An 11,678-nucleotide genomic window follows, 5' to 3' on the forward strand; every position below is an offset into this window, starting at 1 on the left:
TCACCAGTAAGATTGTATTGATGAACAAGAAGCTTGACTCTGCAGTTGTTCCATCTTCAGCTGTTTTTTTTTAATTATTATTATTGCTGCTTTGAGGTAAACATCAGACCAAGAAACCTACACATTTTTGGAAAGGTGAAAACTTGAACTTTGCAATAAAAGTAATGAAAATTGCTGTCCATGTGCTTCCTGGCAAAGCCACACCCCATATCATGGTAAGAGGGTTAAGGAAATTTGCCTGATTAGCAGCTCCAAAACATATGAGCTTGATCCTATTCTCTCCTCTCTGCTTGTCGATTGTCTGGATGTCCTGTTACCAGATATAAGTCATATCATGAATGCTTCTCTCATATCTGGGCATTTTCCTTTTGAGTTCAGGTCAGCTACTGCTTGCCCACTTAGAACCACCTTTAGATCACACAGGGCCGCCGAGAGCCAGCCCGGGCCCCGGGACAGACGACCTCTCCGGGCCCCTTGTACTTGTAATCGTAAACTATTTTCCCAGTATATAATGTATGTTTACAATTTGAATCTCAATATCTACGCTCAAACTCAACTTCTGCATGTGTAATGCTTGGGTGTTCTGTCCTTAGGCCTTTCTTTAAAAGAAAAAGAAAAGGAGAAGAAGAAAAAAAATCCACTGACCAAGGCCGGGCCCCCTTGACAGCCACGGGCCCGGGTACACCAGACCCCCTGTCCCCCCCCTCTCGTCAGGCCTGAGATCACAGCTGCTTAAGAAATTACAGACCAGTTTCAAACATGTCCTTTCTATCTAAAGCTTTGGAAAAGATTGTTTTTCCCTAGCTTATTGTACAAGTGGAGTGAAATAATCTCTTTAATCCATTCCAGTCGACTCATATAATAATAATAATGTGAGTTTGCAACGCACAGCTTTATGACCAAGATAGATCGCACTCTCTGCGCAGAGCAATAAGTATAAATGAAAGATAACAGCCAGTGAACAGTGGGGTATATACAGGCTCACTGAACAACATAAAGATGAGGTACAAGAGAAGAACGTAAAGCAATAGATGAAGGAATGTAGAAATGATAAACAGTGTAAGATGGAGTCGTTACATGATGTTTATGACAGGCAGTATTACAAGGGAGTTGAGAATAGTAATTCAGGGATAGTATTTTGTGAAGACATATGTTTTCAGAAAAGGCCAAGGTACTGAATTGGCACCTATTGTAAATGATCTACTGCTGATGATGACAAAAAGTCATTTGGTTTCTCTTTGTGTTTTCTGTATTTGATTTTATTCTTCGTTTAGTACGGTTGTTTATTCTTTTATAGCTCATTCATTATTTGTTTTCCTGTCCCTCGTATGCTGTCCATGCTTCATTCTTGTTCTTAAGTGCTGAGATTGTACTCCTTAGGAGTAAGCGATTTACAAATTTTGCATTTATTATTATTATTTCAGGCATTACTCTTTTGGTATTCATGATAATGCTTTTTCTTGGTTTTGATCCTATCTCATGGACCAAACCCAGACTCTGTGTATGTGAGGCGTGTACTCAGATGTTTCTGTCCTGAGATATGGTGTCCCGCACAGATTTGTCTTGGGACCAATACTTTTTGTGTTGTACTTTTTATGTCTGATGCTATGTCACGCCAAGCCCCATGTAAGTTATGCTGATGATCCATGCAGGTGCTAGCAGGGGGTGAGCAGGGGCGAGCACCCAATGCCTTGTACCTGATAGGGGCCCCGCACTAACAAGCGCATATGTTGCACTGGCTTCCTAACCCCCCACTATTTTATTTCCCCAGGCCCTGGATCTCACTTGTTCCGGCTCTGCTGATGATAAACAGTTTTATCCATCAGCTCCCCTTACTGAATTTGCTGGATTACTGACATGAACTCAGGAATGCATAGCTGAATTAAAGTTCTGGATGCTCCAAAACAGGCTGCAACTGAATGATAAGACTAATCTGCTACTTGTCCAAAGAAATTTCTGAGTCATCCTTCTCTCCCTCAGTCTCTGTCTATAAACAACTAAACAATTCCTTTCTCTGATGTCATTCTCGATCACAGTTTGACTTTCATCAGCATATGCTGATGTCTGCAAAACTGCTTACCTTGAACTTCATAGGATCAGTACCATTCGTTATTATCTCACCACTAATGCAACTTTGTACTCTTGAGGATAGATTGTTGGAATTCTCTTTTAGCTGGAATTCTCACCCTCACAAAAAAGAACATGAAGGATGTGGAGCCACCAACACCTCTCTTCCCAATGACAACAAGGTCATAAGACTACCATTACTTTTTCTTTTTAACCTATCAAAATAAGCATTTACTATACAGCAGCGGTTCTCAACCTGTGGGGCGTGCCCCCCTGGGGGGGAGCGACGTGCTTACAAGGGGATTGTGAAGGTGGTCATTTTTTTAAAGTTTCTTATACCAGTATCAGTGAAATTAGCTTACATTGCTGGCTAAGGGAGGCGCGGACGTACCTTTGTTCGTCAGGGGGGCGTCACATGTAAAAGGTTGAGAACCGCTGTTATACAGGATAAACAAAAAAGTTGCATCATTTGTCTTTTTCATTTTAGTCTTAATGAATTCCTCAAAATCGCAAAACAAAACAAAAATCATAAGCAGGCACTATTTCACAATTCCGCTTATTTACCTGGAAGTCTGAAGGTTTCTTTGATAGATTAGGCCTTAGCCTTTGTCTTTTCCGAGTTTTCTTGCTTGTTTTAACTGGCTGACCTGAGGCATCAAGCTGTGGTGGTCCATCAGCAGCTGGTTCGTCTTCTGCATCATCTTCTGAATCAGTATCATCTGTATTTACAACTATTCCTGCACATCAAAATAATATGATTAAAAACAGAGGTTTGATCTTTATGTACTTATCTGTACACACATACACTCAATTTTATTAATAAAAGAAGACTGAAAGTATGTATGTATAACTAACACATTAACATTATTAAATGCACTAATGTTTTTAAAATTAACACCACTCTAAAAATACTTCAAACTTCCATATGAGATACATACAGATTAAAAGGAACTTAACAGAACTGAACTCTGCTTAAAATCTGTTTAACAATCTCAGAAAAGTACATAAAAAATAAAAACACATAGATATTCACACAGGTCTGACCACACGGAAAATAAGGCCTTCTAAGAAACCTATTCCACAGAGCATTCACAGGTGTTTTTACAACATGCAGACAAAACTAACTATAGGTCATCTGTCGCCCATTTTATTGCAGATGGGTCACAATTTTATTAGCAATTTTCTTATTAGGGCTGAAGAAGAAAGTTTCAGCTCTATATAGCATTTCTCATTCTTCCCATATTTTTCTGTTTTTCATAAGCTTTCAAGCTAGCTGTAGACACAGAAGAAGCATTCATATTTTGGCTGTGAATCTTTCATGTTTTTTCCATATCATGCTAATTTCAATTTTATTAAAACATCAATGTCCAAAAGTTCTGAAGAACATCAGCAGCACTGTTTTTTTTTTAAAATTTCCTTTGTAAAAACCTACATAAGGAGAAAGTTTTAAGTATTAGTCTTGGTAATATAAGTCTTGAAAGAAACAGCTCCTATCCCAATTAGCAAATCCACATTTTATAACTAGTTGGAGGGAATAAAAACACAGTTTTTATATAACTAAATCAAAATGATTATCTTTAACAATCAGATGATGCTAATACTGAGTCTAATGGCAATAGACAATATGAAATGCACCCCATTCTTTTTTGCTAAGCTGTCTCTAATGACAGCTAACAGTCGCAAATCAGCTTAAAACTTGCACTTCTAGTAATTACGATTGTTTGAACTGTCTTACTGTAATTCCATCCTTATTCTTACCAAGTTCAGTTCCTCATGCTTTTTCCCTGCCCATCCCATCCCAGTCATTCAGAATTTCATTATCTGCCCCAGGTCTGTATTTTTTCTCAGGATGGAGAAGTTGTATCCATGCTTATCGCAGAAATTAAGAATGGTTTGACCAGGAGAAGGAGGAGGTGAGATTAAGATGTAGCAGGGTGACCTGTGAAAACTTTTGCTGTAACATCACCCTCTCCTTTTAATAACTGAACATATGGTGTAGGGAGTAGGCACTTTGTTCTTATCTTTGCCAGCTGATGGTACTGGCAAGGCGAAATATATACATCCACTCTTGCTATCGATGGGTCATGGCTCCCACCTCTGTGCCATTCCTTCCAACTGACCCCATGATCTTGCCATCTGACCCTCTTATTCACCTAACACCCGACTTTTCTTGAAACTATCCCCACCAACACCCATCCTGTTATGAGGTGATCCCATCCCACTCTCCTTCAGTCACAGGGTTGCAACCTGTCCACTAGCTCCCCCCACCGCCCAGCCTGTAGATGCCTCTCTCTGTGTGTGCCCTATTCCATACTACTATACAGACAAGGTGTCGGTTACAGTAGTAGTTATGCTTTGCTAACTGCTACAATGTGGCCTATAAGGTACCCTTACCCAGAAGTGGACCCACTGCTTTATGCTTTAAACTTTAAAAGTATGGCTTTTAAATACAAGTTATGTCCCCTATAGTTTCTGACAGAGCTATGACAAGTTTTTCAAACTGTGGAGTGCAAGATGAATAATGTGAAAAAACTTTACACAAATAGCACTAATAAACATATCATTTTTTTTAAACAAGGTCCTGAACGCAATTTATAAGGACCTATTTGCTAAAAATAAGCCATTAAGGCCTTATTTTGCCCACCCGAGATAAAAACTAATAAGCACCTTTAAGGACCATAGGCAACCTCTATATGCTTAACATGCTTATGGTGTATTGACAAGTTGATTTCAACAAGTTTTGCTAACATTTATCATGATGACATTGATAAAATGATAATGATGGTGATAATAATAAAGGATTACTTAGTACAGTTTTACACAATACCAGACAAAATCCAAACTGTCAAAAAACAAGGAAAATAGGCTCTACACAACATTTTAAAATAAAAGCCATTGAAAAGTAAGCATCAACAACTAAACAATGACTAAACTTGTAAGAATAAATGCTTTTCTCCATTTAGCTCTCTCCTTTAAGGGGTAAAATAAGCTAAGTAATTAAGTGCTAAAAGAATGAGTAGTAATTAATAAATATAATATCAACATTGATATCAAAACAATGATATCAAAAGAGAGTGGAAAAGCAGTAGTTAAAATAGATATTTACAAGGATCCTGGAGTTAGGAATTATCTCTGTTTTACTGTTTAGGCCTCATCAAATTTTACTACATTCTAGTATATGAATTTTTCATAACTGGCATCAAAAGCAGTCCAGTCAATTGCTGAAGATGGAGAGGGAAGCTATTCCACAGCATGCTCCCTGAGTAGTTCAGACTTGATTTGAAAAGGTCTATAACGGGATTATTAAGTGAGCCAACCAGAGAGAGCAATATCTTAAAATGTAATATTTAGAACACTAAAAATAATTATGAAACTGATGATTTTTAAGTGCACAATTAAATGCTTTGAGAGACTGTACCTGATAAATCTGTAGGGGGGAAAAGTTTGAAACATGATGGCTATATGATTTTACTTTGACAACAGCTAGTAAGAGAATGCATGAATCAGATGAGGAATGTAAGAAACTCAAAGAAAGAGGCTAGTGTAACAGTCAGGGTTTAGAAGAGGATGGGGGCAATGTCGCCCCGATGTTTATACCCCTCTCTGGCTTGGAAATCACGGGTCCTTGACTTTGTTGGACCTCATGTGCGGTTCGTGTAATGCTCACCCCTTGTCAAGGCTGACAGGAGTGGGTATTTAAGCCTAATTGCAAGCAGCCAGTGGGTTGCTGCCTGGTGGTGTTGCCAGTGTGTTGCTGCCTGGGGATACTGCCAGACGTTGCTGCTAGATGTCACTGCTTGCTATTGGCTGGACTGATGTTATGTACTGAGCTTTTTGCTTGATTTTGAGAGAAGCTGGCTCTGTTGTTGTGCAGAGAGCGGTATGCTGGACCCCAAGGAGGCTGAGACTGATGCAAGGGCACAGGACAGCTGGAAGAGGAATGAGGGAACTTCGTGGGACAAGCAATGTAAGTGTCAAGCATAAAGGCTCCACCTCAGGTCGATAGAGTGTAGTGAGCAGGAATCCTGACTGGGAACATCTGTGTTGATTGTCATAAGGTGAGACTTTTCTTATCTGAGTAGAAGAAGAAGCGGGGAAGGGGGACGGTCTGGTCCCTCTCTACTTTAATGCGATAAGTCTCTTTAGGTAGTAGAATGGTGAACTGTTATGGTTTCCCCCTTTGTGTGCTTGCTTGCATGCTGCATTAGTACTTGTGTGTTTGTAAACATATTTGTATGAAGTGTCATAAAATTGTTGCAGCAGTTGATTCTTCAATAATTATTTGTGCCTCTAGGAAGGGATGCCCCAAGCTAAAGTGATCTCGTATTTTCTTTTTGAAAAGAATGCACACGTCCACGTGTGGTGTGTGACAGTTGGGTAGAAACCAGAGAAGAAATGATGACTAAAGATGGTTTATATTAAATGCATGCTTGAATGGGGAATCCAATGGATAGCATGAAGGAGAAAACTCATAGAATCATGTCTATGTGATGCTTACATCTGAGGCACATTGACAAAGGCTGTCCATTTTCCAAGGACAGTGGTAAGGCACAGAAGATGCTAAAGGGAATTAAGCAGTGTAGTTACGCTGATTAAGGAAAACGTTTCATTCTTATCAGATTTTCTCCCTTTTGACCACAAAGCCTTGTAGATGTTAATTACTTTTTAGATTTTGTTAAGCCAATAACATTATCTGATTGCATAAACTTATAGCTATGTTTGCCAGACACTGTAAGAACCACCTACCTAAAAAAAGATGTGAAATGTAGCACATTTATCTAATAAAATATTGAAACATGGTGTATTTATCAATTGTTAACAGATTCAGAAGAGCTTAACAATTTTTTCACAATCTTCTCTGTCTCAAACCCTTCCTGTATTTTTTTTTTTTTTTTATTTCTTTGGCTGTTTAAACAGATTTCCCCTCTCTACACACATTTTATTACTTATTATTTAGTTCATAGAAATACTTATATTTCTGACTTTCTTTTTTCTAAATTAACATGAATTGTGTTTGTGTCAGTGAAATGATAAAGAAGTAGTTGTCTGAATCTCACATAAAACTGATGCAAATGCATACATTTTTATGTAATAATTGATGTCTAATAAGAAATATTCTACTACCACAATTGTGTCAACACATTACCTTGGGAGATGGAGCTTTCTGGAGCTTTACTTTGCCCAGGTGGAGCAATGTATGCAATTCTGAGATTCACTACAGCCTACAAAAAACAGGAAACAAAGCAGAACATTGATCATTATATGTAGAATCATAGTCTCAGAAGAAAAGAAAACAAACAAAAGCATACAAACACACACAACAGCTGAAAATACAAACACTAAAATCTAAAGCAGCTTAAAAACCCACCAGTGTTGGGCGTTGATTGGCATCTGAGAGGTTGATGTTGAAAGATTTGGTAACTGAACCTCCTCTAGTGAAGTCAAGAAGGCTTATTTTGGCTGTTCCCAACAATCTGCAAAGATTTTTTTTTTGCAAGTAAAAATTGAATTATATGATCATTTAAAGATCACAACAAAATTAACTATGAGTATTACTATTACTGCTAACTAATCATGGTCTTTGTTCCTTATGCTAAATATAAGAAAGAACTTCTTAAAAGCCACTTACCTGTTTCTGCCCACTCTTTCCCAGTCGAAGATGGAGACAATTATTTCATCACTTTTAGTTAGTATTCTTCCAGCAAGGTCAAATTCAAATTTCTGAAAGCAGAATAAAGCTTGCAAAGACATGTATTTATGGGTTTAACTATGCATGCAACATGTATGTTGTCTATAAAATAGCTCACAAAAGAGTTCTAGTACATAGTGTTCTTTATTTCTACCATGCTATCACATTTGCTATAGAACATGTATATATGACTCATTTTTAAAGCCACAAAGCTGAGTTTAAAGCCATTTCTAGAATTAACAGCTTTAGATATATTAAAAAAAAATATTTATATGGATATTATATATAAAATTTATATGAATAAATTTATAATATTTGTCACCATTTCACACTCTTTATCAGCATATTTACAGGAAAAAGCTTACCCAAATTTAAAACAGTTGCAAATGCTAAAACTTATTAAAAGAATATGAAGAAATTACATAAAGCCAGAATGCCATTAACAAAAAGTTCTCAACCCAAAAGCAAAATAACCTTATTTTTTAAAAAATCTGAACTGCATAGTAATTTGATTTGCCATGACTGAAGGCAAAATCTTGCTATAGTAAAATTAATAGAAATAGAAGAGCATGACTGATTTTTATAAAGATTAAATCATCATGTCATGTGTTTTCTTCTATAACCAGTAATGGATTTCAGTAGTTTAGACTAAAATTATGTTTTCATTGTATATGGCCATAAGAGTATTTTGGTTAATTTATGTAGGAATAAGCATACACAATTCATTATCATATTCTATATTCTGCTTGGTGAACTTTTATGCAGGCATTTTGAATATATATAGCTAGAGAGTATATACATTCTTTTGTTCTCAACATACTACTGGTAGACTGCCTGTATTTACTTATATTCAGTGACTCACTGAATGTAGCACATAAAAATGATCAAGCAGTTGTACATGCTGTCACTTGAAAAGAGGAAATATGATTTTGCAATGTGACCTATATAAACAATACCACATATGGTGTAAATGATGACCCAGTGGTATTTGTTACTGCTTGTGATGCTCAAACTAGTGAAAGACTATCATGCTTTAGATCACCAAATCCATAATTTAATAATGCTAAAGAATTGTAATTATTAAAATTATTTTGAAATCAGTTCTAAATATTGTGTTAGTGTTTTTAAAATATAGATTATAATGCTATCGCATACAAGTATCACATAAATAAGTCATCACCCTAACATACCCTTTTTGGGGGTGTCCAATAGCAATATCTCACGCAAGGAATATTCTCCACAATAAGCATAAAATGGGAAAAAATATGAGAAAAAGGAAAATGTGTAAATACAAGAACATACTTATGCTGTTATCAGTAGAGCTACTACTAAAACTTTTAAAAATAGGAAAAGCTTTTTGAATTGAAAAGAAGGTGAAAATTTGCTGTCACTGACTTCTGTATCAAATTTGCACACAAGCATACACACACATTTTAACCCTCACCTTTCCTCCACTGTTTACTCATTCAGTCTGAATACTGTAGATATGTAGTATCATGCACCTGCTAGTTGATCACACATACTTTCTCTATCTTTAGATTAAGGATAATAAGAAAAATTGTGCAGAACATGCAAAATGATCAATGCCGTGTTGAACAAGCTGTCACTGATTGCGGTAACTAAAAAAAACCCAGCTGTTTCAACATCAATAATGTTGCTTTTTCTGACTTTAGCAAAGTGTTATCAAAATAAGCTTTAGAATATCTTGGATGACTGGAATAATTGTATTGGGAGTTAACCTGCTTGTGCAGTAATTTTGTGATGATATCTAGTCTTTGTTTTCACATATCTACATTAATTATGAGGCAAAAGCCTGCATTTGTCTGCCTGTCTCTCTCACACAAACAGAATATTAATGCCCAAATAACTGGGTTGTGACCTCACTAAAAAAGTTTAAAATAATTATTGTGTTCAAATTTTTATGCATCGAATAAATTATTGACATTTGATTCAGGAGTATTTTGGAATACAAACTGAATGAGCAGCCAGGAATCACTTAACAGTTTGAGTGGAACATTTGAGCTGCTATACTGTGCTACAGGTGCATGCACTGGAGGCAACATGTGTGCTATTAATCTTGGCACGTTTTAAGCTTACATTCAAAGGTCTCACACAGTTAGGGGATGGTAAGAGAAAGAGACTGTGAGTGAGAGAAATAGAGAGAGAATGTGTGCATGCATATGTGTTTAACAAGGGGTGCATGGTTGGACTGAACTAGCTAAGCAAACTTAATAATTTATGGGAGAAACATACTAAAGAGGAAATATGGAAATAATGTTTGAAAAAAGGCAGCAATAAACTACCTAAATATTATAAATATAAGCATTATACATTTATAAAATTCTAACTGCTAAGCAATTTATACTTTTCTGCAAAAAGAAATTTATTCCTAAGATTTCCTACACAGGATTCAATATCCTTAGCATGTTTTCATTTAATATCATATATTTTGTGTTAAATTCCATTTGAAACTAAAAAAACTGTTCAATCACTAAATGAGGTTTAAACAATAAAGATTATACAATGATTTATGTGTTAAGGAACCCAAACTGTAATGTTGGAATTATAAAAAAATTGCAACATTCAAACAGATGTTTGAATTTTACAATATCTTCTTTGGTGTTAGTTTTTAATATGTAGCATTAAACATAAAAAACTGTTGAGCTTCATTATTTCGTATATTTTGGATGTTGTTTAAGCCATGCATTCTATAATGGGCAGTTCATTTTGCAAAAGGCAAGCCAAATTGTCTTTAATAACTGACACAAATCTAGATAAAACTGTATTATCCGATTTAATTACGGTAAAATATTTAAATGCCAGGGCCTTCTCCCCACTTCTCTTACTTTTATGGCTGTATATGTATGGGGCTATTTTTAAAAAAATGTCTTTTAACTTCTTTTAAAATTATAATCTCAATAAATACGGAAGTTAAAGCACATTTATTCTGTCTCTACTGCATTCCAAAACATATAAATACAAACTGTTTTTAAAACGAAATAATATTCATGTTTGATGTTATAACACCATAAAGAACTGTTTTTTTAAAAAAAATATTACTTAAACTTTTTATAACCAGAGGTCGTCACTCTGCTCCTGTACTTATGAAAGTTGTAACGTCCCATGATGGCACACTGTAGTACTATAGTGCTAAGAAGTATGCAGCAACTTTTTTTTTTCACTCACTTGGTTCCATTTTGGATTTAATTCTCCTTTTATAACCTCGGTCTTTTTCTTCAAACCTGTAAAGAAAATCCATCATTAAAGACTTCGAGAGAATGACAGACACGAGTAAATAAAAGGAATTTGAATATGAGATCTCGACCGGTTTGACACAGGTAAGAGGTAGAACAAAAATGCAGACGACAACTTGCCTTGAAATTCGATAGTCGCATAAGGATCGCATTTCCCAACCGTTTCTGGGTTTGGAACGTTGGTGGCATCGATGACCTCAACTTGAAGAGACATAGTAACTTAAGCAGTGATTTGCGCCCTTCACTCCATATTTCTCTCCTCTGCATCGATTTCTTCTTGGGGCATCTAACGTTCGTTGCAACACTCCGGCACGCCCCTGATGTTTGGGGGAATCATGGGAGACAAGCAGGGGGCGTAATGTCAGGTATGCTGCAGACTCAGAGCACTTTTTCCTTCAACGACCCATCCACTGAATTCCCGCCGTGGACGGTCTCATTATTTTTGCTTAATTATAATGCGTTAATGATGGGCGTGCACCACCATGAACAGAGAAACTATCATTGTCAGCACGATCATCATATTGTCTACCTTGTTATATAGTAGTGACAATTTTTAATAAAAATTAAAAGGATAACAAAACTGGCAGAGCATAAACTTCACGCATGACTTTATTCAACAAAGGAGGCCTGCAGGTGAAAAAGATCGACATCTCGAACTGTACACACTT

The 11,678-nt window shown here is 36.3% G+C and overlaps 1 protein-coding gene across 8 annotated transcripts in view; it reads right to left on the bottom strand.

The window, feature by feature from the left end:
* The window catches only part of LOC112565419 (myoferlin-like), a 76,187-nt gene extending 64,760 nt beyond the window's left edge, over nt 1-11,427 (bottom strand). For 5 of the 8 annotated variants that reach the window (XM_025240867.1, XM_025240868.1, XM_025240869.1 and 2 more), the window contains exons 1-6: nt 11,131-11,427; nt 10,943-10,998; nt 7,697-7,788; nt 7,436-7,541; nt 7,214-7,289; nt 2,632-2,804 (exon numbers count right to left, since the gene is read on the bottom strand). In XM_025240867.1, the coding sequence (XP_025096652.1) occupies nt 2,632-2,804; nt 7,214-7,289; nt 7,436-7,541; nt 7,697-7,788; nt 10,943-10,998; nt 11,131-11,224 (597 nt within the window). In that variant the 5' untranslated portion in view covers nt 11,225-11,427. The remainder of the gene's footprint in view (nt 1-2,631; nt 2,805-7,213; nt 7,290-7,435; nt 7,542-7,696; nt 7,789-10,942; nt 10,999-11,130) is intronic. The other 3 variants (XM_025240870.1, XM_025240873.1, XM_025240872.1) reach the window with 1 other exon arrangement.
* Between the last annotated feature and the right edge of the window lie 251 nt (nt 11,428-11,678).

This window comes from Pomacea canaliculata, linkage group LG5 (assembly GCF_003073045.1).
Source record: "Pomacea canaliculata isolate SZHN2017 linkage group LG5, ASM307304v1, whole genome shotgun sequence".
NCBI lineage: Eukaryota > Metazoa > Mollusca > Gastropoda > Architaenioglossa > Ampullariidae > Pomacea > Pomacea canaliculata.